Below are 25,272 nucleotides of genomic sequence, written 5' to 3' on the forward strand. Positions count from 1 at the left end.
TGGTACTGGCACAAAAACAGAAACATAGATAAATGGAACAGGATAGAAAGCCCAGAGATAAACCCCCTCACATATGGTCACCTTATCTTTGATAAAGGAGGCAAGCATATACAGTGGAGAAAAGACAGCCTCTTCAATAAGTGGTGCTGGGAAAACTGGACAGGTACATGTAAAAGTATGAAATTAGAACACTCCCTAACACCATACACAAAAATAAACTCAAAATGGATTAAAGACCTAAATGTAAGGCCAGACACTATCAAACTCTGAGAAGAAAACATAGGCAGAACACTCTATGACATAAATCACAGCAAGATCCTTTTTGACCCACCTCCTAGAGAAATGGAAATAAAAACAAAAATAAACAAATGGGACCTAATGAAACTTAAAAGCTTTTGCATAGCAAAGGAAACCATAAACAAGACGAAAAGACAACCCTCAGAATGGGAGAAAATATTTGCAAATGAAGCAACTGACAAAGGATTAATCTCCAAAATTTACAAGCACCTCATGCAGCTCAATATTAAAAAAAACAAACAACCCAATCCAAAAATGGGCAGAAGACCTAAATAGACATTTCTCCAAAGAAGATATACAGATTGCCAACAGACATATGAAAGAATGCTCAACATCATTAATCATTAGAGAAATGCAAGTCAAAAGTACAATGAGATATCATCTCACACCGGTCAGAATGGCCATCATCAAAAAATCTAGAAACAATAAATGCTGGAGAGGGTGTGGAGAAAAGGGAACACTCTTGCACTGTTGGTGGGAGTGTTAATTGATACAGCCACTATGGAGAACAGTATGGAGGTTCCTTAAAAAACTAAAAATAGAACTACCATACAACCCAGCAATCCCACTACTGGGCATATACCCTGAGAAAACCATAATTCAAAGAGTCATGTACCAAAATGTTCACTGCAGCTCTATTTACAATAGCCAGGACATGAAAGCAACCTAAGTGTCCATCAACAGATGAATGGATAAAGAAGATGTGGCACATATATACAATGGAATATTACTCAGCCATAAAAGGAAACGAAATTGAGTTATTTGTAGTGAGGTGGATGGACCTAGAGTCTGTTATACAGAGTGAAGTAAGTCAGAAAGAGAAAAACAAATACAGTATGCTAACACATATATATGGAATCTAAAAAAAAAAAAAAAAGATTCTGACGAACCTAGGGGCAGGACAGGAAAAAAGACGCAGACATAGAGAATGGACTTGAGGATATGGGGAGGGGGAAGGGTAAGCTGGGACGAAGTGAGAGAGTGGCATGGACATATATACACTACCAAATGTAAAATAGATAGCTAGTGGGAAGCAGCCGCATAGCACAGGGAGATCAGCTCGGTGCTTTGTGACCACCTAGAGGGGTGGGATACGGAGGGTGGGAGGGAGGGAGACGCAAGAAGGAAGAGATATGGGGATATGTGTATATGTATAACTGATTCACTTTGTTATAAAGCAGAAACTAACACACCATTGTAAAGCAATTATACTCCAATAAAGATGTTAAAAAAAAAGAAGGTATATTTAAATTTCGATAGACTGCCATATTACCCTTAAGGAATGTTGCACATACACACCCACCTTCAGAATGACCACTGATTGCCCACACCATTAGCAACACAAAATATTATCAAACTTTAAAAAGTTTTTGTCAAAATACTACATGGGTTCATTCTCACTATAAAACAACCACAACACAGCAAAAGTAGAAGTGCCCACTTGACCACCATCCCCTGATCCCTCTCAGGAAACTGATTTCCACCTTGCTATTAATTTTTTATAATGGTTTCATTCTGCTTGATCTTCTTAGTAATAGCTTAATAATTTCCTCAAGCTTCTTAGACATATTCTTTCTTTCTTTCTTTCTTTCTTTCTTTCTTTCTTTCTTTCTTTCTTTCTTTCTTTCTTTCTTTTTGGCTGCGTTGGGTATTCATTGCTGTGCGCAGGCTTTCTCTAGTTGCGGTGAGTGGGGGCTACTCTTCATTGCAGTGCGCGGGCTTCCCATTGTGGTGGCTTCTCTTGTTGTGGAGCACGGGTTCTAGGCGCGTGGGCTCAGTAGTTGTGGCTTGTGGGCTCTAGAGCACAGGCTCAGTAGTTGTGGCACACGGGCTTAGTTGCTCCGTGGCATGTGGGATCTTCCCAGACTAGGGCTCGAACCCATGTCCACTGCATTGGCAGGCAGATTCTTTTTTTTTTTTTTAACATCTTTATTGGAGTATTTTTGACCATTCTAATTATTCTTTTTTTTTAAAATTAATTATTTTTGGCTGCATTGGGTCTTCAGGCTTCCTCTAGTTGCGGCGAGCAGGGGCTACTCTTCGTTGCGGTGCGCAGGCTTCTTGCTGTGGTGGCTCCTCTTGTTGAGGAGCACAGGCTCTAGGTGTGTGGGCTCAGTAGTTGTGGCACGTGGGCTCACGGGCTCTAGAGTGCAGGTTCAGTAGTTGTGGCGCACAGGCTTAGTTGCTCTGCGGCATGTGGGATCTTCCTGGACCAGGGCTCAAACCCACGTCCCCTGCATTGGTAGGTGGATTCTTAACCACTGCGCCACCAGGGAAGTCCCCGTTCTAGTTATTCTTTTCTAGTTATTCTTAACACACAATCCCAAAATTTAGTGGCTTAACACAAAAATGTAATAATAATAATTATTATATCTCATGCTTATTTGGGTCAAGAATTTAGACAAAGCACATCAAGCTCATTTTGGCTTCATGATGTCTGGGGCCTCAGCTGGGATGACTTGAATGGCTGAGAACTAGAATATTTGGGGGCGGGCTGGACACCTTCTTCTCCAGACAGCCTCTCCGCGTGGCAAGCTTGGGTCTTCTCACAGAAGGACGGACTCAGGGTAGGCAGACACATTACATGGTGCTTCAAGAGTCCAAGAGTAAGTGTTCCAAGAGGCCTAAGTGGAAGCTGCAAGGCTTCTTATGTCCTAGCCTTATACATTCCAGAATATCACTTCTGCTGCATTCTTTTGGTTAAGGAAGTCACTAAGACAAGCCCAGATTCAAGGAGAGAAGAATTAGACTCCAGAGAGAGAGAGGTGCTGAAGAATCAAGAGAGAAAAGGGATAATTGATAAGGCAAGGTTTCTGAGAAAATGGAAAAGAATGGAATTCCAAGGGCAGGTGGAGAAATGGGTCTCAGAAGGAGGGGTAGTTCTTCTATTGTTAGAAGAATGAGAAAAGTTAAATGGAACGGGATGAAGGTAGACAGTTGCAAGTTGTATGTTTGGTACCAGGCAGATGAAGGCAATCCCATCTTCCTTTCCATTTTATGTATAAAGTAGGATGTGATGGTTAGGGGAGGGGTGGCAAAAATTTGAGAAAAGTGGAGAAGGTTTGAAATAGTTCAGAATAACTTAATAAGAGATAAGATTGGGGTTGCTGGCCAGACTTTCAGGCATATTTGAAGTAAAATATTTCTCTAAGAAATCATCAGATCATGTGAATAAGTAAGGATATACAGAAGTTCATAACACTACTCAACAAGGTTGAATATATATATATATATATATATATATATATATATATACATATATATATATAAGATATATGAGATTACCCTGTCCAAACATAGAATGTGTTTTCTTTGCAAATACGCATGGAACATTTGCCAAAATGACTCATTTATTAGCCTGCAAAAATGCAGAAATCATAGGAGTAACAGTCTCTGATCACAGTGCAATAACATTACAAATTAGCAACAGAAAGAGCCCCCAAAATCAACACCCTTAGATAACAGCTTTCTTGAGATAGAATTTATATGCCATAAAATTCACCCCTTTAAAGCATACAATTCAATGATTTTAGTATATTCACAGAGTTGTGCAACCATTGCCACATTCTAATTTTAGAACCTTGTCATCACCCCATAAAGAAATCCTGTCCCTTTCCTCAGCTGCCACTTAGGTGGCTAAGGCCGCGTTGGGGTGAGGCTCTCACATCATCGGGTGACTAGAACCACGCCGGGCAGCCCCTGCCTAGCACTTGCCCGCACCATGGCCTCCGTCTTAGAGCTCGCCTGCATCTACTCCGTCCTCATCCTGCACGACGATGAGGTGACGGTCACGGAGGATAAAATCAATGCCCTCATTAAAGCAGCTGGTGTAAATGTTGAACCTTTCTGACCAGGCTTGTTTGCAAAGGCTTTGGCCAGTGTCAACATTGGGAGCCTCATCTGCAATGTGGGGGCTGGTGGACCTGCACCAGCAGGAGGTCCTGCCTCCTCCACCACTGCTGCCCCAGCTGAGGAAAGTAGAAGCAAAGAAAGAAGAATGTGAAGAATCTGATGATGACATGGGCTTTGGTCTTTTTGACTAAACCTCTTTAGTAACACGTTCAATAAAGAGCGGAGCTCTTTGCTGACAAAAAAAAAAAAAAAAAAGAAATCCTGTGTTCATTAGCTGACACATCCTATTCCCACCTTTCCCCATACCCTGGCAACCACTAATCTACTTCCTGTCTCTATGTATTTGCCTATTCTGGACGTTTCATATAAATGGAACTATACAATATGTGGTCTTTTGTGATTGACTTCTTTTACTTAGCCTAATATTCTCAAGGCTCATCCATGTAGTAGCATGCATCAGAACTTCATTCCTTTTTATGGCTGAATCATATTCCATTGTATGGGTAAGCCATATTTGTTTATTTCACCAGTTGAAGGATATTTGTGTTGTTTCTACTTTTTAGCTATTATGAATAATGCTGCTATGAACATTCATGTACAAGTTTTTGTGTGGGTGTATGTCTTCATTTCTTGGGTAGATACCTAGGAGTGGAATTGCTGGACCATTTGATAACTCCATATTTAACATTATATGGAACTGTCAAACTGTTTTCCAAAGAGGTTGTACTGTTTTATCTTCCCACAGCAGTGTGTGAGGGTTCCAGTGTCTCCACATCCTTGCCAACACATGATATTATTTGTCTTTTTAATCATAGCCATCCTGATAGGGTATTTTTAAAACATTTAACAAACTCTTTTAGGATAGTTTTACATTTACAGAAAATATATAAGAATATTACAGAGAGCTCCTATATATCCTGTACCCATTTTTTCCTATTGTTAGTATTACTATGGTACATTTATCACAACTAATGAACCAATATCGATACACTATTAATAACTAATGTCCATATTTTCTTCAGATTTCCTTAGTTTTAACCTAAATGCCCCTTTTTTCTCCTCCAGGATCCCATCCAGGACACCACATCATCTTTAGTCATATCTCTTTAGGCTCCTCTTGGCTGTGACCATTTCTTAGACCTTCCTTGTTTTTGACTACCCTGACAGTTCTAAGGAGTCCGGTCAGATATGTTGCAGAATATCCTTCAATTTGAGTTTGTCTGATGCATTTTCCATAGTTATACCAAGTCATACCAAGGGTACATGCTATCAACATGATTTATCATTGATGAGGTGAACCTTGATTGCCTGGCTGAGGCAGTGTTTGGCTTGTTTCTCTACTGCAACACTACTCTCTGTCTCTCTTTCCAAACTCCACTGTTTATAAGGAAGTCATTATGCACATCCTACACTTAAGGAGTGGGCAGTTATGCTCCACTGGCTTGAGAGAGTATCTACATAAATTATTTGGAATTCTTCTGTACAAGAGATTTGTGTACTCTCCTTTAATTTATTTATTCAATCATTTATTAATATCAGTATGGATTTGTTGATATTTATTTTATACTTCGAATTATAATCCAATGATAATTTTGTTGCTCAAATTGTTTCAAATTTGGCCATTGGAAGCTCTTTCATTTGGCTCCTATATCCCTTTGACATACCTCTATAATTGCAGGGGGTTTTTGTTTTTATGTTTGTTCAGATTTTTATAATTAAAAAAAATTTTATGGTGCTCCCGACTCATCTTATATTTTCCATGCCCCAGTCCTAGAGTCAGCCATTTCTCCATGGAGCCCTGATTCCTTCTATTGGAGAATGGAGGAAAATTTGGTGCTATCTACTAAATTAAATATCCACTTAACCCTCAACTCTGCAATTCTGTTAGGTATGTAGCTTAAAGAAATAATGGCATTTGTTTTGAAAGAGGTATGTGCAAGCAATTTTTTGTGTGTAAGCATTTAAAATGCAGTATTATATGTATTGATAATTCACTTAAATATTTATTGCATGCTTATTATGAGTTCAGCCTATTCTAGGCCTTGGGGATATAGCAGGGAGTCAGACAAAGTCCCTACCTTCTTCTTTTATTTGTTTTTTTTTAAATAAAATTATTTATTTATTTATTATTTATATTTGGCTGCGTTGGGTCTTCATTCCTGTGCGTGGGCTTTCTCTAGGTGCGGCGAGTGGGGGCTACTCTTCATTGTGGTGCGCAGGCTTCTCACTGCGGTGGCTTCTCATGTTGCGGAGCGTGGGCTCTAGGCGTGCAGGCTTCAGTAGTTGTGGCATGCAGGCTCAATAGTTGTGGCTCACAGGCTCTAGAGCGCAGGCTCAGTAGTTGTGTCCAACAGGCTTAGTTGCTCCGTGGCATGTGGGATCTTCCCGGACCAGGGATCGAACCCGTGTCCCCTCCATTGGCAGGCGGATTCTTAACCACTGCACCACCAGGGAAGCCCCTACCTTCTTGAAGCTTACTATCCACTGGGGGAAACAGACAATCAACAACAAAAAAAATAAATAATTTTAACGTCAGGCAGTCCTGTCACTCAGGGTACTGGCAGAAAAGAGAGGTGCATTCAAACAGAAGGATTGATAAGCATTTAATGAAGGAGTATTTACAAAGTTGTAAACAATGTTAAGTGAAAGGACAAGAAATGATTCAGCAGCCACAGGTGGGAGGGGGATGAGAAGACATTACCATAGCTTGGCCCTGAGTCAAGCTGGAGAGAAGTATGGCAATAGGAGAGAGTCACCGGACAGGAGTGTCACAGCTGCTGGAAAATCACAGCAGGGAGGGAGCTGGGGAATAAATGCTACAACTCCAGTCTCTCCCACCCTCCTGTCTCTTGAGGGTATCTCTCACAGGCAAAACCAAAGGGGAAACCAGAAGGCAAGGAAGCTATTATTTCAGATCATAAAGATCTGCTGCGGGGCACAGAGCAGGGTGGAAAGGGGGAGAGTGGATCCGGAGAGGCAAAGTGAGAATATTCAGCGCAGTAGTGATAAGTGCTATGGGGAAAAGTAAAGGAGAGTAAAAGAGAGAGTGTAAAATGGGGCACTATTTTAGATAGTGTTAGGATGATGTGGCATTTGAATAATGGCATGAGTGAAGTGAAGGAGGGAGTCATGTGGATATCTAAGAGAAGCACATTCTAGGCAGAGGGCAAAAGCGCCAAGGCCTTGAAGTGTTATTCACACAATGAAATATTATACAACAATCAAGATGAATGAACAACAGCAACATGCAAATATACATGGGTGAATCTTAGAAAAGTAAATATGGAGGGGGAAAAATTAGGTTCCCAAAGAGTACATACAGCATATAGCTGTATAAAGTTAAAATACATTATAATAAAAATTATACTTTTAAGAAAGATATATATATATCCATATATGTATGTAGGCACACATATCTATATATGTATGTGTATATATATATCTATATATGTGTGTGTGCATATATATGTACGACATAAAATTGTATTAAATGGAGCACCACAAAATGATGAACACACGATTCAGGATAATGATTCTTTGCCAGGGGGTTGGGGGAGACAGAGGAATGAGATTAGGGCTATATGGTTAGATTTAGTTATTAGGTTCATGGATACTTATTACATTATTTAAAAAACTAACTAAAAATGAACCATACTTGTATTAATAAAGAGAATGTGCCATGAATCAAAGTTTATGATCAATTTAATTCTATTCATCCAAGAACCAATGGAAAAAAATAAGACTCTGAGAAGCAAGGGACCATGCTTGGCATGCTTGTGGAATAGCAGGAAAGCCAATGTGGCTGGAGCAGAGAAAGGGAGAGTAGTAGTAGATGAGGTGGAGGGGTGGATGGGGGCCAGATTGTGTAGAGCCTTCAGGGCAGGATGAGGACCTTGGATCTTATTATAACTGAGATGGGAAGCCACTGGGGGTTTTGCGCAAGGGAGTTACATGATCTGACTTACGTTTTAAAAGGTTCATCCTACCTGCTGTGTAAAAAATAGACTGTAAGGCAGCAGACGTAAGAGTGAAAGTAAGAAGCAGAATAAGTAAGAGACGAGTTTGGTAGTCAAGGTGACAGATGATAGTGAATTTGACTAGAGTCATAGTGTTGGAGGTATGTGAGAAGCGATCAGATTTTGGATATATTTTGAAAGTAAAGGTGATAGTATTTGATGATGGACTAAATGAAGGATGTAAGAGAAAGAGAGGGCTTCAGGGATTTTTGATCCAAGAAAATAGGTGGATTGGACTCCCATTTATTGAGATGAGGAAGATTGCATGTTGGGGAAGGGGCTGAAATCAAGAATTCTATTTTGGACATGTTTCATTTCCAGTGTCTATTATTCAAGTGGAGATGTCAACTATGGATAGTTTGAAGTGTAGAGGAGATATCCAGACTGGAGATTTCAAATTGGAAGTCCATGGTATATAGATGGTATGGAAAGCTATGAAACTGGCTAAGGAGAATCAGGAGAGGGTGGTGTTAAAGAAGTCAAGGGGGCTTCCCTGGTGGCGCAGTGGTTGAGAATCTGCCTGCTAATGCAGGGGACACGGGTTCGAGCCCTGGCCTGGGAAGATCCCACATGCCGCAGAGCGGCTGGGCCCGTGAGCCACAACTGCTGAGCCTGCGCGTCTGGAGCCTGTGCTCCGCAACGAGAGAGGCCCGCGCAACGCGATGAAGAGTGGCCCCCGCTTGCCACAACTGGAGAAAGCCCTCGCACAGAAACGAAGACCCAACACAGCCAAAATCAATCAATCAATCAATCAATCAAACATACGCATCTGATTCAAGATCCTCATTAAAAAAAAAAAAAAAAAAAAAAAAAAAAAAAGAAGTCAAGGTACCAAAGTGTTTCAAGAAGGAGATCATGGTCAACTCAAATACTACTGAGAGTTTGAGTAAAATGAGAACTGAGTATGATTTTTGGTTTTGGCAAGGCGGAGGTCATTATTAACCGAACTGAGTAAAGGGATGGTGGGGGGGGGGAGTGGTAGATGGCATTTTAAAATACTTATTTATTTATTTATTTTGGCTGCGCCGGGACTTAGCTGTGGCACGTTGGCTTTTCGTTGTGGCATGCAGGATCTTTACATGCATGCGGGGATCTAGTTCCCAGACCAGGGATCAAACCCGGGCCCCCTGCATTGGGAGCGTGGAGTCTTACCCACTGGACCACCAGGGAAGTCCCTAGATGGCATTTTTAAAAGGAGAATCTATGGCAATACCTTATTGAGAAGGTAACATTTGAGCAAAGGTCTGAAGGAGGTGAGGGAATTGGTCATGTGGAGATCTGGGGTAGAGCTTTCCAGGTAGAAGGACCAACCAGTGCAAAGATCCTAAGATGCAGTGTGTTGGAAAATAGCAAGGCGGTCAGTGTGACTGGAGAAGAGTAAGAAAAGGGAAGAAAGAGTAGTAGAAAATGAAATTGAAGAGGTAACAGGAACCTAGACAATTAAAGACCTTGTAAGCTATTGTACAGATATCGGTTTTACTCTAGTTGAGATGGAGAGCTGTTGGAGAGGTTTGAGCAGAGAAAAGACTTTACTTTGAATTTCACTTTTAATAGGGAAATCTGGCTTGTGTTGAAAATAGATTGTGGTGTGAGGCAGAGGTAAAAGGCCAGTTTGGGGGCTATTGAAACAATCCAGGCAGTAGATAATGATGGCTTGAACCAGGAAGGTAGCTGTGAAGGTCATGAGAAGTGGTTGAATTTTTGATATATTTTGAAGAATCAATAGGTCTTACCAATGACTTGGGGGTGGAGTGTGAGAGGAAGAGAGGAGTGAAGGAAATGCCTAAGATTTCAGGTCTGAGCACATGAAAGGATGGAGTTGTCAATAACTGACGACTGTGGGTAAAATAGGTTTGGGGACAGATGAGTGTATGAGGGGACAGAATGGAGAGAGTCTAGAAGTACAGTTTTAGACATGTGTTTGAGATGCTGGTAGAAGTGGGTAGATGGGGTGGTGGGAGTCTGTGAAAGGTGTTGGGGGTTGAAGGAGAGAAATAGTCATCTAGGGGAGACTGAATGGCTTATGCTGAGCTGTCCAATACTTAGCCACTAGCCACATGTGACTACTGAGTACTTGAAATGTGGTTAATATGGCTAAGGAACTGGTTTTTCAAAGTCTATCTAATTTAATTATTTAAATGTAAACATAAGTAGCCACATGTGCTAATGGCTACCGTTTTGGTGAGCACAGATTATAGAATATTTCCATCATTGCAGAGAGTTCTATTGGACAGCACTAGTCTAAGAATATATACTATAATTGCCAGGCAGCATTAAGGGCCCACTTGAGATTAGTGATCATGAATTTAAAATGAAGCTGGTTAGCATGGTTGTGTGTTTTTTGTTTTTTTGTTTTTTTTTAAATTTAATTATTTTTGGTTGCATTGGGTCTTCGTTGCTGCACGGTGTGCGGGCTTCTCACTGCGGTGGCTTCTAGTTGTGGCACGTGGGCTCAGTAGTTGTGGCGCACAGGCTTAGTTGCTCCGTGGCATGTGGGATCTTCCCGGACCAGGGCTTGAACCCGTGTCCCCTGCATTGGCAGGCGGATTCTTAACCACTGTGCCACCAGGGAAGCCCTGTGTGTGTTTTTTTAAAAAATTTTTAATTGAAGTATAGTTGATTTAGAATGTTGTGTTACTTTCTGGTGTATAGCAAAGTGACTTTATATATATATATATATATGTATATATATATATATTCCAGATTCTGATACTTCATAGCTTGGTAATCTTGGGCAAGCTACTTTACCTCTTTTTTCCTCAGTTTTCTCATCTATAAAATGGAAATAATAATAGTATCTACTTCATAAAGTCACTCGGAGAATTAAATAAGTTAATACATGAAAACACTCACAACAGTGCCTGACATAGCATAAGTAGTCAGTAGATGCTAGCTATGATTATGGTCATTATACTTCCGTGTTGTTTGAATGTTATACGATGCGGGTGTATTCACGTATTTCTGTTGAAAGAGCTGAGAGGAAGGAGCCAGTAGAGAGGGAGAGGTTGAAGGTATAGGACAGAGGCAATGACAGCTTGAGTAAGGTTACTGAGGACCTGTACATGAAAGGGATCTGGAAGACAGATGGAGGAATTAGACCTAGCTTGGAAGAGGGCTCTCTCTCATTTTAACAGTAGAAGGATGGCTCTGAATATATTCCTAGTTTGGCAGTAGTAGGTAGTAGGAAGTTGGTTTCCCACATGGAGACTTCTATCTTATCTTTAAGAGGTGAGTTATTTGGTAGATTGAAGGGGCTGTTGAGGTGTTGGAGTTTTGAGGAAAATGGGCAAGCTTTGAAAGAATCACTGGGGAGAATGAGAGAGTGACCTGAAAACATGAAAGGATTTCCCCAGGAATATTGAAGGTCCACTTGAGGCTGGTGACTACGAATTCAGGGTGGTACCTGTTTATTTAACTGTGATTTTTCTCTTGAAGTGTTTAACGACTCTAGGGTGGAGAGGAAAGGCTGTGAACCAGGATCTTCAATGAATGAGTAGAGTACAGCAAAGAGGAAGTCGAGGTGTAACCAGATAGTATGAAACTTAGAGGAAGAAGAATCAGGGATTTGTTTTTTTTTACCTGAGGGTGAAGGAGGAATTGTCTAGAAGTTGTAGTGTGGCTGGAAGAGGGCATCACATCACCTCCTGACTCCCTAGTACATGCAGCATCTTGGTGTAAATCACTTTCACTTGAAAGGGCTGTAAGGGAAGCTCCAATCTCATGGGAAAGCCAAGAATATCAGTGGACATTCAGGGATAAGTTGGAGGATGGGTAGGAGAGTTTGTTAATCATGGAATTGTGTTCCAGGGAGGCGTAGCAGAAGCACCTGGAAATTAAGGTAGAAATGAGAGGTCAGGTGGCAGGAGAAGAAGCACAGAGGAATATGGGAATGAGATTAGAAGAGAGGAATAACAACGACAACAATAGTAATTTAATAATAACAAAACTAATAATTTAACAGTGCTTCGCCTGTATTCTCTCATTTAATCCTCATAACAACCTCATAAAGTAGAGCCTTTATTTTTCAGATGAGAAGACAGGCACACGAGTTTAAGTGACTTGCCCAAGGTCACATAATAATAGATTGAACTGGGTGCTTACATATTGGGCGATGACAAAAGAAAATAGGGATGTGAGTGAGGCACAGTGAGTTCGGCTTATCATAAATTTGTTAAGATGGTTACTTCTGACAGTCTTTTGATAAATAGGGGTCTCTCAGCTTTCTCCAAATTTAGCTGTATTTGGGACTAGAGGTGGATGATGCTGTTTGGTTGGTGTTCCTTATATTGCTCTGTATGGAAGGATCCAGGCCGTGGCCAATGCATTTTCTCACCTGTGCTCTGCACAGTGATTGGTGGTGGGGGTAGTGGTGTGATTCTTAGGTATGTCTTGACCTTGTGGGGGATATAAAGTCAGGCTGCAGGTGGCTCTGAAGTATAAGGCTGCGGGGTGGTTTGTGGGAAAAGTGACCTTAATGGAAGACTTCACAGGCTGTAGATTCTGAGAGATGAGAGACCCAGTAGGGGTCTGGCAGTGGCCCAATTCTTTCTTGCAGTGAAAGCACCTCCTCCAGTGTTCAAAGCTATGGCCCACCTCCTAAAGAAACCATTTTTTACTGGACACTCTGAAGGGTTTTGGTGCCATGCTTATTGCTCAAGGAAGCTTATGAAGAAGAAAAGGAGGCCTTACTGTAAACTTCCTTGGGCAGCATTTTAGACTCTTATGTCAAGATGATCCTATAAAATTGTTTCAAAATTCTAAGACAGCAAATACAATCATTAAATGTTTAATGCTTATTATAGCTAGGTTACTTATTTTAGTAAACTGTATGCTAGACTTGGGTTTTCTGTGTCCTGTGCTGCATGTACATTGATGTCTCTTGTAAAATAAATGGCACAGAACATCTATGCATGAATTCTAGTATAGACAGCATATATATCTAAAACATAAAGGTCCTTTATAACTATTGCATGAATAAATGAAGTTCATTATTTCAATTTTGGAAGAGGTTTATTTTGAGGTATTTCTTCTTTTATGACATATTGTTTGTTGTAGCAGTGATTTATTTGAAGATGAGTTCTGTCAGGAGTAAACCCCCAATTATAACCTTGGAAAAATGATCCTGTTTACAACACAAAACCAGAAACACATTACAGTGAAAAGTGGGCCCTGCTTATGTATCTGTGTAGATGGGTTATGAATAAAGGTATTCATGTACACATACAGAACTAAATATCTCCCTAGTTAATACTAATGACCTAACTTGGCATTTGTCATAATTCAGATTCAGTTTCTGTGATTATCAGAGTGTATAAAAGTGGATTAAAATATGTATGCACATGTAGCTATATATCTATTCCATGCATGTGGGATTTGTCATAATTTAGAGTATGTATAAATTTTATTTTTATTTTTTAAAACCTTATTATTATTATTTTTGGCCGCCCCATGTGGCATGCGGGGTCTTAGTTCCCCCACCGGGGATCGTGCTGGCACCCCCTGCAGTGGAAGCGAGGAGTCTTAACCACTGGACCAACAGGGAAGTCCTTATGTATAATTTTTATAGAATTAAAAGTTAGCTGTTATTTCTAGCACTGCAAATACTCAGCATAATACTTTTTAATAAGTCTAAAATTAGTAGGTTCAAGAAATTAGGACGTTCAAGAAACTAGGAAGTCCATCTAGGTATTATTAATTTTGGAGTTCATCAAGTTAAATTTTATTTACTAGTGGAATACGTTGCTATTACTAAGGTGTTATGTTTAGATTGAATACAAAATATTTATTTTCTCCTACCTCCAACCGCTTAATTATAACTGTCTATAGTTGTTATAATATATTTACTGTTACATGGCAGGCTTCCAGGGCGATGTGAGTTGCCAGTAGAGGAAAGTTCTCCTGTTTTGTAAGAAGCCTAACAGTGTAGCACTAACCACAGCTTGGGGTCTGGGCTTCAGTTTTGTATGTTCATAAACAATATTTAAATGTCACAGAGTTGATTGATGCTGGGAATGCGGATTCACGCTAAGGACGTTCTCAAGATATTGATGTAAAAACCAGAATGCCAATTTATTAATTTACAAAGACAATTGTTCATGCGGATATGATTTGAAAATAGCCCTTTCCGGGCAGATCTTCATGGGAAGCTAAATTATAACCAGAAGATTGTTGCTACCATAGAATCAAGGCAAGGTGAGTTAGCAGTACAATTCAAACACATAATACCATTTGCTGTCATTGCCAAGTGCCCATCTCCCCAATATAGAGTATTTGCTCCCTGGAGAGACTGGTGTATTTGTTTTACAGATCAGTGCACACCCATCCCACCGCCTGGGTAGTGCCTGTTTAGGTTTTGCATTTTTCTATGCTTTCTTTGCTGATCAAAACCCTTGATTTGCTCTTTTTTTAAATCACGTAAGTAAAACGTGTTTCTTTAGCTGTTAACTCTTCAATCGGATTAGTCTAGTATCGATCGGCTACAGGCCATTCTATCATTCAAGGAAGGTACCTCTTTATATTTATAGCTCAACTTATAGCCATGGGGGTGAGGCAGGGGACAGCAACCTAGTGAATAATTCTTTGGGGGCACCTCACTGTGGCCAGTGAATATGGTTGCCAGATTAAAATACAGGACGCCCAATTCAATTCAGATAGCACGTACTTTTTTTTTTTTTTTAGTATAAGTATGTCCCAAATATTGGATGAGGTATAGTTATACTAAAAAAAGTATTCATTGTTTTTCTGAAATCCAAATGTCCTGCACAGGGCGTCCTATATTTTTATTTGCTAAATCTGGCAAGCCCACGAGGACATAAACATCATGTCAAGAGGCTTGCTTGGCTTCAAGCTGGTCGGTAAGCACCAATCCATTCGGTTGTCTCAGGGAACAAAAACCATTCCCACTAAAAAATAACTGTAGGTAGCAATGAAACACGGAAGAATTTTGACCCTTTGAGGAACCCGTAGTGACGCAACGGCCTTAAATACTGCCTTGATTGATTGCCCCGCCCCCTCCATCTTCTCTTCCTGCTCTTAGAATGATTGCTCTATCTCTTCTTCCTTCTCAAGTCCCGCCCTTTCAGCTACCCGCTCTGGATAGGGATCGGTAAACCAAAAAGGGCCGGCAAAAGAGCCGACGTGTTTTGAGGAGCGGAAGTAGTCAAATTTCTCTGAGAACCGTAAAGTGCGGCTGGCTGTCTCCCTTTCCGGATAACGACAACAGCTCCGACTGTCAGTGCCGGCCTTCCTCGTGTAAGGGGATCTGCCGGACCCTTGCTAACTCAATTTTTTCCCCCATTCCAGGCCCTTCCCTGTCGTCGCCCCTTTCACCTTGGATCATGTTCAAGAAGTAAGGACATGCTGTGGCCTCCGTCGGCTGCTCACAAAGGTGGTGGGGGTGGGGGTGGGGAAGAGGGCGAGAGCAAAGATTCTCTTTCTCTCTCCCCCGCCCCTGCCATCCTTACTCCCTAAGGTCTTCTATAGTACTATTCTCTCAACTCGCAACTTGCAACACTTCTTTAAGCTTTTCGTCCCTAATCCTCAGTTGGGTTTGGGTCCTCCCAACCTCATTTTCTTTCTCCTTACCTCTCTCTCTGTTTTGCCCCCTTTCCTAGTCCTATCTCCGTTCCTAGGGTTCTACCAATCACATCCTTGCACTGTGATTTAGGGACATATCCTGTTTAGCAGAGAGGAGAGCCCTTCACTCACTGCCTTGTGGTTACTAGTTATGAACTTAATAAGGGAAGGCTTGACTTCCTGGGTCATGGGAGTGAAGGAGTCTGGGTGACAGGAAGCTAGCGGACTGTGATACCTATTGCCTAGCTGCCAGATGAACCTTGTTTTGAAAATAGCGTGATTGCCCCATAGGCTATTCAGTGTGAGGAAGACAAAAATTCTTTGGAACCTACCTAGTGGGTTTGCCTTCCAGATTTGGTAGACGCAAAAAGCAAAGGGGGATCATGGGCAAAGGAAGGTGGGTTTTGTGCATGAAATTTGGAGCAAAAATAAATAGGGATGTTAAATACCGTCGTCATCATCACTTAAAAAAAATCTCAGCAGATTACATAGCCTAGGAGGGGCCGATTTTCAATGTTATATTTGGGTTGGTCTTTTGTATCTCAACGCTTGAGGGTATATTCATTTTGTTTTGTTTTGCTTTTGTTTTTTTACACAGGTTTTGTTATAGGTGGGAATCTGTTTCTTCCTGGGTAGAGTTGAGTAAGATTTTCCAGGAGAGGCATTTGTGTAGCTAATTACAGATTATAATGTGGAATATGCCTCATATCCTTCCCCCCTCGCCCCCCCCCGCCCAGCTAATTGTGACTTTATGACAGTTTATTTTAATATTGTATTAAGACTTTGGTTTTGTCCTGGACACAATAAAAGGGAAATGGTATTTTAAAAAACAATTTATTTCATAATTATTTTAGACGTCTAAATATTTGCTTGGAAATAGATGACTAATTAAAACAATACCTTTGGCTATTCTGATATGTCTTCTTGGAAATGCCTTTTTTTTTTCCTTGCAAAAATCACTTGGCAGATTTGATGAAAAAGAAAATGTGTCCAACTGCATCCAGTTGAAAACCTCAGTTATAAAGGGTATTAAGAACCAATTGTTAGAACAATTTCCAGGTATTGAACCATGGCTTAATCAAATCATGCCTAAGAAAGATCCTGTCAAAATAGTGCGATGGTAAGTCTTTATTTTTTTCTATGTAAAGCTCAGAGAAGCTGAATATTGTATGATTAGATTGCACTCATAATAAATGTAATTATCTTCACATTAACTATTTATCTACTCTAAATGAGTAACTCTAAAACATCAATATTTGTATTTTCAAGTGTTTTTCTATGTTTGTGAAAAATGTGGCTTTGTGTACTGATTGTTTTATTAAAGAGTTAATTAAATGTTTTTATTCAGAGTTGGATTTATTTCAGTTTGTGCTTTAGAGATTTGTTTTATTAATTATCTAAAAAGGAAATTAAAATAATAAAATGTGAAATAAAATTGTAGCAGGTCATATCTTTCTTTTTTCTCTACTGGACTGGTATGAATTAAAAAAAAATGTTTTGTGTTTTTTTTGGCCTGGATCTTTATTGAAATTTTTTTTAAAAAGCTTACTGTATCTCTGTATATGCATGCTTCATATTATACATTATTTAAAGGATGTTTGGCATATTCATTTTTGAAAGAAAATATCTAACTTGGTACTTTGTGACATTTGTCTTACAGCCATGAACATATAGAGATCCTTACAGTAAATGGAGAGTTACTATTTTTTAGACAAAGAGAAGGGCCTTTTTATCCAACCCTAAGATTACTTCACAAATGTAAGTCTTGTTAGAAAATATGTATTTGGGCATATGGAAAGACACAAAAGGAGTTGAAAGTGACTTCTGGTAGTTAACTTATTAGTACTAGGTTATATGGAATATAAAACTAAAAAGATTTCCCCCCTCCCCATCTTGTGGTAAATCTGAAAAATGCAAATTCTCTCATTATGCATTCCAGAAAGCCCAAGAAAGAGCATTCATTCATTCATTACTTAATTCAAAAAGTATTTTTTAAACTTACTCTATGTCAGGCACTGAGTTAGGTACTGAGAATGTGATAGGAAGCAAAGATAGACATGGTCCCTGTCCCTAGGAAGCTAACAGTCTAGTTGGGAGAATAGGCGACAATTAGATAATTACACAAATATATATTTACAAACTGTAATAAGTGCTGTGAGCATTTTCTTTTACATTTGTATCCAGGTTTGCCTCATAGAGGTAATTCTGTATAAGGGAAAGCATGGAGTCCCAGTTATTGTTAGTTGAGTGCCAAGGTCAGGTGTTAAGAAACAAAGTAATGTTTATTATGTACCCACATTTGCATGTTGTTAGATTGATTACATTACAAAAGAAAACCCAAAGGAAGATGCTATCCCAGTGTACAAGAGTTTTTGAACTGCAAAGTAAAATTTCTGCTTTTCAAGCCAGTATGTGTCTGGCATGTGTGCTTATTTATGGTGAAGCACTGTGTCTGAAATGTCAAATGGTAGAGGAAAAAAATGTGTGTGTATAAATAGAAAGAGATAAAGCAAATATAGCAAAGTGCTAATGAACGATTGTTGAAACTAAGTGGATGGTGTCCAGGTGCTCATTGAACTATTCTTCCAGTTTTTCTATATGTTAAGTAAGCATTTTCACAATAAGCTGGAAGAAAAAGATGTTCCTGTTTAATAATATTTTGCTGGGAACCAACCTTTTAGAACATCTTAAAGTTATTCTTGTGCAAGAAGCAGGATGATATGGTGGTTAAAAGTGTGAACTTGGAGTTAGGCAGGTCTGGGCTCAATTCCCAGTGCATGTCACTTTTGTCAAGTCACTTAAGCTTTGTTTCCTTATCTTAAAAAGTGGACACAATTGTATGTTACATCTCCCAGGGTTGTGAGGATTAAATAAGATAGTAACACACGTGTACTGCACCTAACACAATGCCTGGAACATAGTAAGTGCTCAATATATAATAGCCATTATTATGATGTAGTAATTGTTCAGTAAATGTCCATCCACTACTACTACTTGTCATCATCCCCATGATCAGGATCATCATTATCATTATTATTAAAGGGCAGATATTAATGAGGATGGAGATCTAGAAAACAAATTATGGCTTCTGAGTAGTAAACACATTCATTCATTCAGCTTCCTTTTTTTCAGTAAGATGTTTAATTTGGAGCTGTGTTTAAATTAATTTCTAGTCTTGGTAGGAAAAAGACATGTTCTCTGACTAGTGGGAGGGCTAGTGGTAAGACATTAAAGTGAATACATTTTACCAATTACTGTTTTTATTCCTAGAGACCCCTGAGAGGCCTAAAAAGTTTTTCCCATAGATATTGTTTTAAATCCTTCAGGGATCCTTTAGTTGTTAGGTTATGAATTATTAATAGACACACATACACACACACAAATACATTTTTTAAGATTACAAAAGGAGTATGTGTTCATTCTAGAGATTTGTAAAATACGGAAGTAAAATCACTTGTATTCCCATGACCTAGAGGTAACCATGGTTAGTGTATCAGTGTACTTCCATCCCATTATTTCCTGTATTTTGTGTGTGTCTGTGTGTTATGTGTAAATGCATATTTTTTTCCTTTTTAAATTGGGCTCTCTGTTACATAGTTTTTGCTTTTTAATTAATAGACTTTCTTTTTTAGAGCAGTTTTAGATTTACAGAAAAAATGAACAAAGTACAGAGAGTTCCCATATACTTCCTTCCCACCCTTCTTTTCTTATTAATATCCTGCATTGGCGTGCTTCATTTGTTACAATCGATGAACCAATATTGATATTAACGAAAGTCCATAGTTTACATTAGGGTTCATTCTTTGTGTTGTACATTCTGTGGTTTTTGTCAATTGCATATGTCATGTATCCACTGTTACAGTATCTTACAGAATAGTTTCACTACCCCAAAAATTCCCTGTGCTCTACCTATTCATCCTTCCCACCTCCCCCTCTTTTCCAACCCCTAGCAACCACTGGTCTTTCTGGCAGTTTTTATTCTGCTTTTTTCACTTATCATATATTTTGAATATTTCCCAGGGTATTCTCCAAAAACATGGTCCTATTATGTAGGTATTATAGACATACTTTAAGTCATTTATCTCTTACTTTATTGCTGGACATTTAGGTTGATTCCAGTTTATTTCTAATATAAATATTAGTGCTATAATGAATATCTTTCTACCTAAATATATTGTACATCTCTCATTTTTTTCTTAGGATAAAGTCCTAGAAGTAGAATTACTGAGTCAGAGTTTGAACCTTTTCGAGGCTGTTGATACACGTTGCCAAGTAGTCCTAAAGAAAGCTTGTACCCATTTATAAGTCTTCTAGCAGTATATGGGAATGCCAGTTTTCGTACACTCTTGCTAGCACTGGGAAATACTTTTCTTAAAAATATATACCAATTTGATAAGTGAAGGAGGGTGTTTCAGTTTTATTTTGCATGTGTCACAGAGTACTGTAATTTGGGGAAATATTTGTTCATGTCCTTTGCCTTTTTCTGTTGAGTCATTAGTCTTACTAATTTATGTAATGTATTTCTTTTCTTCTAGATCCTTTTATCCTGCCACACCAGCAGGTTGATAAAGGAGCCATCAAATTTGTACTCAGTGGAGCAAATATCATGTGTCCAGGCTTAACTTCTCCTGGAGCTAAACTTTACCCTGCTGCAGTAGATACGATTGTTGTATCCTTCCCAGGCTCTAACTGTTGAAAAATGTGTTCATTGTATTCTTGTTATTACTGAAAGATCTGTCATCCCAGAGAACATTAGATGTACTTTTTTGGAGGTTACTCTTACTGTTATCTCATGCCTTTCTGGCTACATTTGAAGATGTGGGAAGCAACATTATTTCTTGAGACTAAATTATGTCCCATCTTAGAGGTTAAATGAGAACAAGTAACAAAAGAGTCCCAGCTGCATTTCAGGTCAGTTAGGGACCACTGTTATCAGACTCAGGACACAGTATAAAACTCGTAATTATTAATAGAGAGGTTGTATATGATATGATTGGATCACTTATTTGGACATCATCTTGCTACTTTTATGTTTGAATTACCCCAGATACCCTGGAGTAAAAGCACTCAAAAGGGAAAAGAACTTAAGCACCAGGTGGAGTGTTAGAAGTGAGTAGTGGGAACCATTGGCAATCCCAGTGGTTTTATTTTAAAGTTCCAATGAACTTTTATTCTAAAGTTCATTTTTAAGTTGGTTGTTTGGGCCTCAGAACATGTTTTCTCAAAGAGAAACGATAAAGTCCCAGATAGTCCTTAAGAATCTATTCAATTCATGATGTAGCTGAATAATTCTGCATTATTTCCATTTCTACAGTGCTGTTTCAGCTATATTCCAGATTAGTTTTTTGTCACCTAGTCTGGACAGGAGGACATCTTCTCCTTTGTCATAGATAAAGTGGCCATTTGCCTCAGGTTGAGAAAAGGAACCATACTTGGTGGGAATGGGGAAATCACTGGAGCGGAAAGGCCATTGGAGTGGGTTTAAGAGTGTGTCCTGTGCTCAAAAGGAGGGTGTTCTCTCTTGTGGCAGTTATATCTAAGGGGTAGTATAAGTTGTATCAATATATTTATATCTTAGGAACAGCTTGTGTTGATATAGATACTGGTCACATAATAGGGGATCACATATTTGTGGAACATTGAATGAATGAATGACTTGAAAATCAATGGAGAAAAGTATTCTGTGAGGACAGGTTACCCTTTTATGTTTATGATTTTTCTGTTTTTAAAGTTTATAGTTCTGGGGTTTCCCCTAAATGGAAAATTTTCCTAGTACTTAGCCTTTACTTTTAAAATAATTTTTATTTTGAAATAATTATAGACTTTTGGAAAGTTGCAAAACTAGTACAGAGAGGGGCTGTGTACCCTTGAACCTTTACTTTTTAAAATATGTACTGCAGTGTTTAACATTCTAGACGCTTCAAATGATAACCAAGAACATTCTGGTTGTTCTGGATAGATTGCAACTTACGTTGGGCTCTTAAAGATTGATTGGGGATATAATTATTGTTTTAATGTGTTCTTTATATAAAACCACCATTTAGTGATTAAAGCAGTAGAACAATTGATATTTATTTCCATTTTTAATATTTATATGCAAGAAATTTTGTCTCCTTTTTTGCATGACTTCTTTGTCTTCTCCTTCTTTTGTTGGCATTGGGTTATGGTATTATTAACATTTGACTTAAAAACAGAGAATGATTATTAGATTCATTCATTTAGCATGTATTGAGTATTTGCAATCTGCCCATAAATTTTGCTAGGTCACTGCCCTCAAGGAGTTAATGGACTAGGCGAAGATGCAAGTTGGATTCACAGTGGCTTAAGTAGTAATGTGACACCCCCTCTCCAAGGCATTTTGATAGATAAATAGTTTTCTTAGCTGTGTGTTTTCAGGCAATCATGGCAGAAGGAAAACAGCATGCTCTGTGTGTTGGAGTCATGAAGATGTCTGCAGAAGATATGTAAGTCTCCTGTTAGACCTCCTTAGCTTTTAAGATATAGGTAACCTATGCAGGAAGAATCAGAATTACAGGCAAAATTTGCTCTCATTCATACCACATCTTATAAATATTTAAGCACAGAAGCCTCATTTCTGATTTTTCCTAACACTTAGGAAGCCATTGAAACCTATTTTGTCTCTGGGATTGCATTCTTCCTTTAGCATTCTGAAAAGAACCTGTGTGCCAACACAGCTGTATTATATGTATGTGTGTGGTATTTTAGGAACTTTTTTTATTTAGTATGATGTAGATTAGGTGTGGGGAAAGATATTTTGCTGCTAGTTTTTAAAAACAGTGACATAACTTAGTACCACACAGTATTTATCTTATATTTTAACATGGTGGTATAAAATATTAAGGAAATATTAAAGATATATTACCAAAATATAGTCAATATACTTAAAAATGTTGGAACTCATGACCAAAATATTCCTATTAATTTTGTTTCAGGGTTAATTATAACACTTTGATGTTCTCCTGGTTTGGTGACATCATTACTCTGTTTCTGTGGACCCACTAGTTTGATTGCTAGAATCGCTTTAAGACATGAACTGCAGCAGAGTAATGTAGTTTAATGTAGATGATAATGTTAGTGTAATATAAATAAATTCCCTACATGTGGCTCAATAATTGCAAAATAGCAATGCACCCTGAATTATATTTACCATGAGTAAGCCTATAAAAATACTTAACAATATGTTTATGTACTTTATTCCTTCTGCAGTGAGAAAGTCAACAAAGGAATTGGCATTGAAAATATCCATTATTTAAATGATGGGCTGTGGCATATGAAGACATATAAATGAGCCTCAGAAGGAATGCACTTGGGCTAAAAATGGATATTGTGTTGTATCTGTGTTTGTGTCTATGTGTGACAACATGAAGACAATACCTCTGTGGTTATGCTGAATAAATTCAACAGATGCTAAAATTCTGTTAGCTCCAAAAATTATTTTAATTTTTCTTAAACTCAAGTTAAATTTGGGTTACAAACTTGGACATTAAAAGGTATCTGGTAAGTAACCAAACTCAGACAACTTAATGTCCTTTCTCAGGCTGATGATGTAAGATGAAGGGCAAGACTTGGTAAATGAACTTGCTAGTATATGGTTGACCCCCCCCCAGAGAATCTGACTACTTAATGGGGCTGGAAGCTAGACCGGGATTTTTTTTTAAATTTATTTATTATTTATTTATTATTTATTTTTGGCTGTGTTGGGTCTTCGTTTCTGTGCCAGGGCTTTCTCCAGTTGTGGCAAGTGGGGGTCACTCTTCATCGCGGTGCACGGGCCTCTCACTGTCGCAGCCTCTTGTTGCAGAGCACAGGCTCCAGACGCGCAGGCTCAGTAGTTGTGGCTTACGGGCCTAGTTGCTCCGTGGCATGTGGGATCTTCCCAGACCAGGGCTCGAACCCGTGTCCCCTGCATTGGCAGGCAGATTGTCAACCACTGCGCCACCAGGGAAGCCCTAGACTGGGATTTTTATCCCATTACCCCAGGGCACCTAGAAGTGCCCCTTCTCTTTTGTGTGTGTTTTTTGTTTGTTTGCTGTTGCTGTTTTTAAACTTTTCATTATGGAAAATTCTGAGCGTATAGAAAAGTATGGGTAGCATAGTATAATGGACCTTTTCTGTATCCATCACCCAGCTTCAATTCGTGGCCAATATTATTTCATCTCTATCTCACTCATCCCATCCCACTCTCTGATTATTTTGAATCAAATCTCAGATATATCATTTCATCCACAGTTTCTTTAATATGTGTCTTTAAAAGATGTATTTTTTTAAAAAAAACCCATAATATTATCACACCTAAAAAATTTAGCTATTTCTTTTTTAAAAAAAAAATATTTATTTTTTATTTTTGGCTGCGTTGGGTCTTAGTTGTGGCACACGGGATCTTCGTTGTGGCACGTGGGCTTCTCTCTAGTTGCGGCTTGCGTGCTCAGTAGTTGCGGCATGCGGGCTTAGTTGCTCCACGGCATGTGGGATCTTAGTTCCCGACCAGGGATCGAACCCATGTTCTGCATTGGAAGGCAGATTCTTAACCACTGGACCACCAGGGAAGTCCCAGCTATTTCTTAATAAGGTCAAATACCTGAAGTGTGTTCAATTATGTGACAGATGGACCCAATTGTTTCTCTTTTTATTTTTTTAACCATTGGTTTGCTTGAAATTGGTATCCGACAAGGTCCATATATTGCATTTGGTTGTTATTTGTCTGTTTTAATCTCTAAGTTCCCCCTCCGTTTTCCCTTTAAATTAATTATGTAAGAAATCTAGTTGTTTTGTCATATAGCGTTTCTTCCCACATTCTCGATTTTGTTGATTGTATCACTGTAAAGTAATTTAACTTGTTTTTATACTCCCTCTATAGCCTGTAAACAGATCGGCTTGATCAGATTCCGGTTCAATTTATTTAATGCCCTCTCTTGAATCATACTACACAGATGCCCAGAACTTCCAGATTTGAGTCCCCACTGTATTCCCCAAAGAATGTGTATCTCCTATCATAAGTGGCATATGAAGACCATGGACCTACTTCAGTAAGAACAGTAAGCTGTTTTGAGAATTAAACAGCAGTTATGAATTTATACAGTGATAACAGGTCTTTCTTCCTAATAACATTGCTGTTATATTGGGTTGGCCAAAACGTTTGTTTGGAAAAAAGTTTGTTGTTACAGAAAAACCCGAATGAACTTTTTGGCCAACCCAGTACTGTGTTTCAGCCATCTTCATTTGGTTGTTTACAAATATATGACATGTGATTTTATTTTTCAGATGGATACAGACATTTACAAGATTGTGGTGACCTGTGTTACAGTTAGAAGTTGGTGAGAAAGGTGAGGGTGGATAGTAAAAAGAGAGGCACCATTTGGCTGGCTGTTGCAGCTGGGCCTCCCAAGATATAACATGGGTGAAGGGTATAGATCCAGGGTCTGACTCAGATTGAGAAACTATTTTCCAGTAACAAAACCTATAAGACTTGGAGATTCCCACGTTAGGATGTAAATGTATTAATTTATAGTGA

The 25,272-nt window shown here is 38.9% G+C and overlaps 1 protein-coding gene and 1 pseudogene across 2 annotated transcripts; both read left to right on the forward strand.

Moving 5' to 3' along the window:
* The first annotated feature begins 4,018 nt into the window (after positions 1–4,018).
* On the forward strand, positions 4,019–4,340 carry LOC103003398 (60S acidic ribosomal protein P1-like; annotated as a pseudogene).
* Positions 4,341–15,190: 10,850 nt separating this feature from the next.
* Positions 15,191–23,177, forward strand: MCTS1 (MCTS1 re-initiation and release factor). 2 transcript variants are annotated; one of them, XM_007178611.3, is made up of 6 exons: positions 15,191–15,513; positions 16,708–16,860; positions 17,401–17,498; positions 20,276–20,409; positions 22,137–22,204; positions 22,968–23,177. In XM_007178611.3, the coding sequence occupies exons 1-6, from the start codon at positions 15,503–15,505 to the stop codon at positions 23,047–23,049; spliced, it is 546 nt and encodes a 181-aa protein (XP_007178673.2). In that variant the 5' UTR covers positions 15,191–15,502; the 3' UTR covers positions 23,050–23,177. The 2 variants fall into 2 exon arrangements, with proteins under 2 accessions (XP_007178673.2, XP_007178672.2); XM_007178610.3 differs by lacking the exon at positions 15,191–15,513 and adding an exon at positions 15,602–16,137.
* The last annotated feature ends 2,095 nt before the right edge of the window (positions 23,178–25,272 follow it).

The sequence above is a fragment of the Balaenoptera acutorostrata genome, chromosome X (assembly GCF_949987535.1).
Source record: "Balaenoptera acutorostrata chromosome X, mBalAcu1.1, whole genome shotgun sequence".
NCBI classification, from domain to species: domain Eukaryota; kingdom Metazoa; phylum Chordata; class Mammalia; order Artiodactyla; family Balaenopteridae; genus Balaenoptera; species Balaenoptera acutorostrata.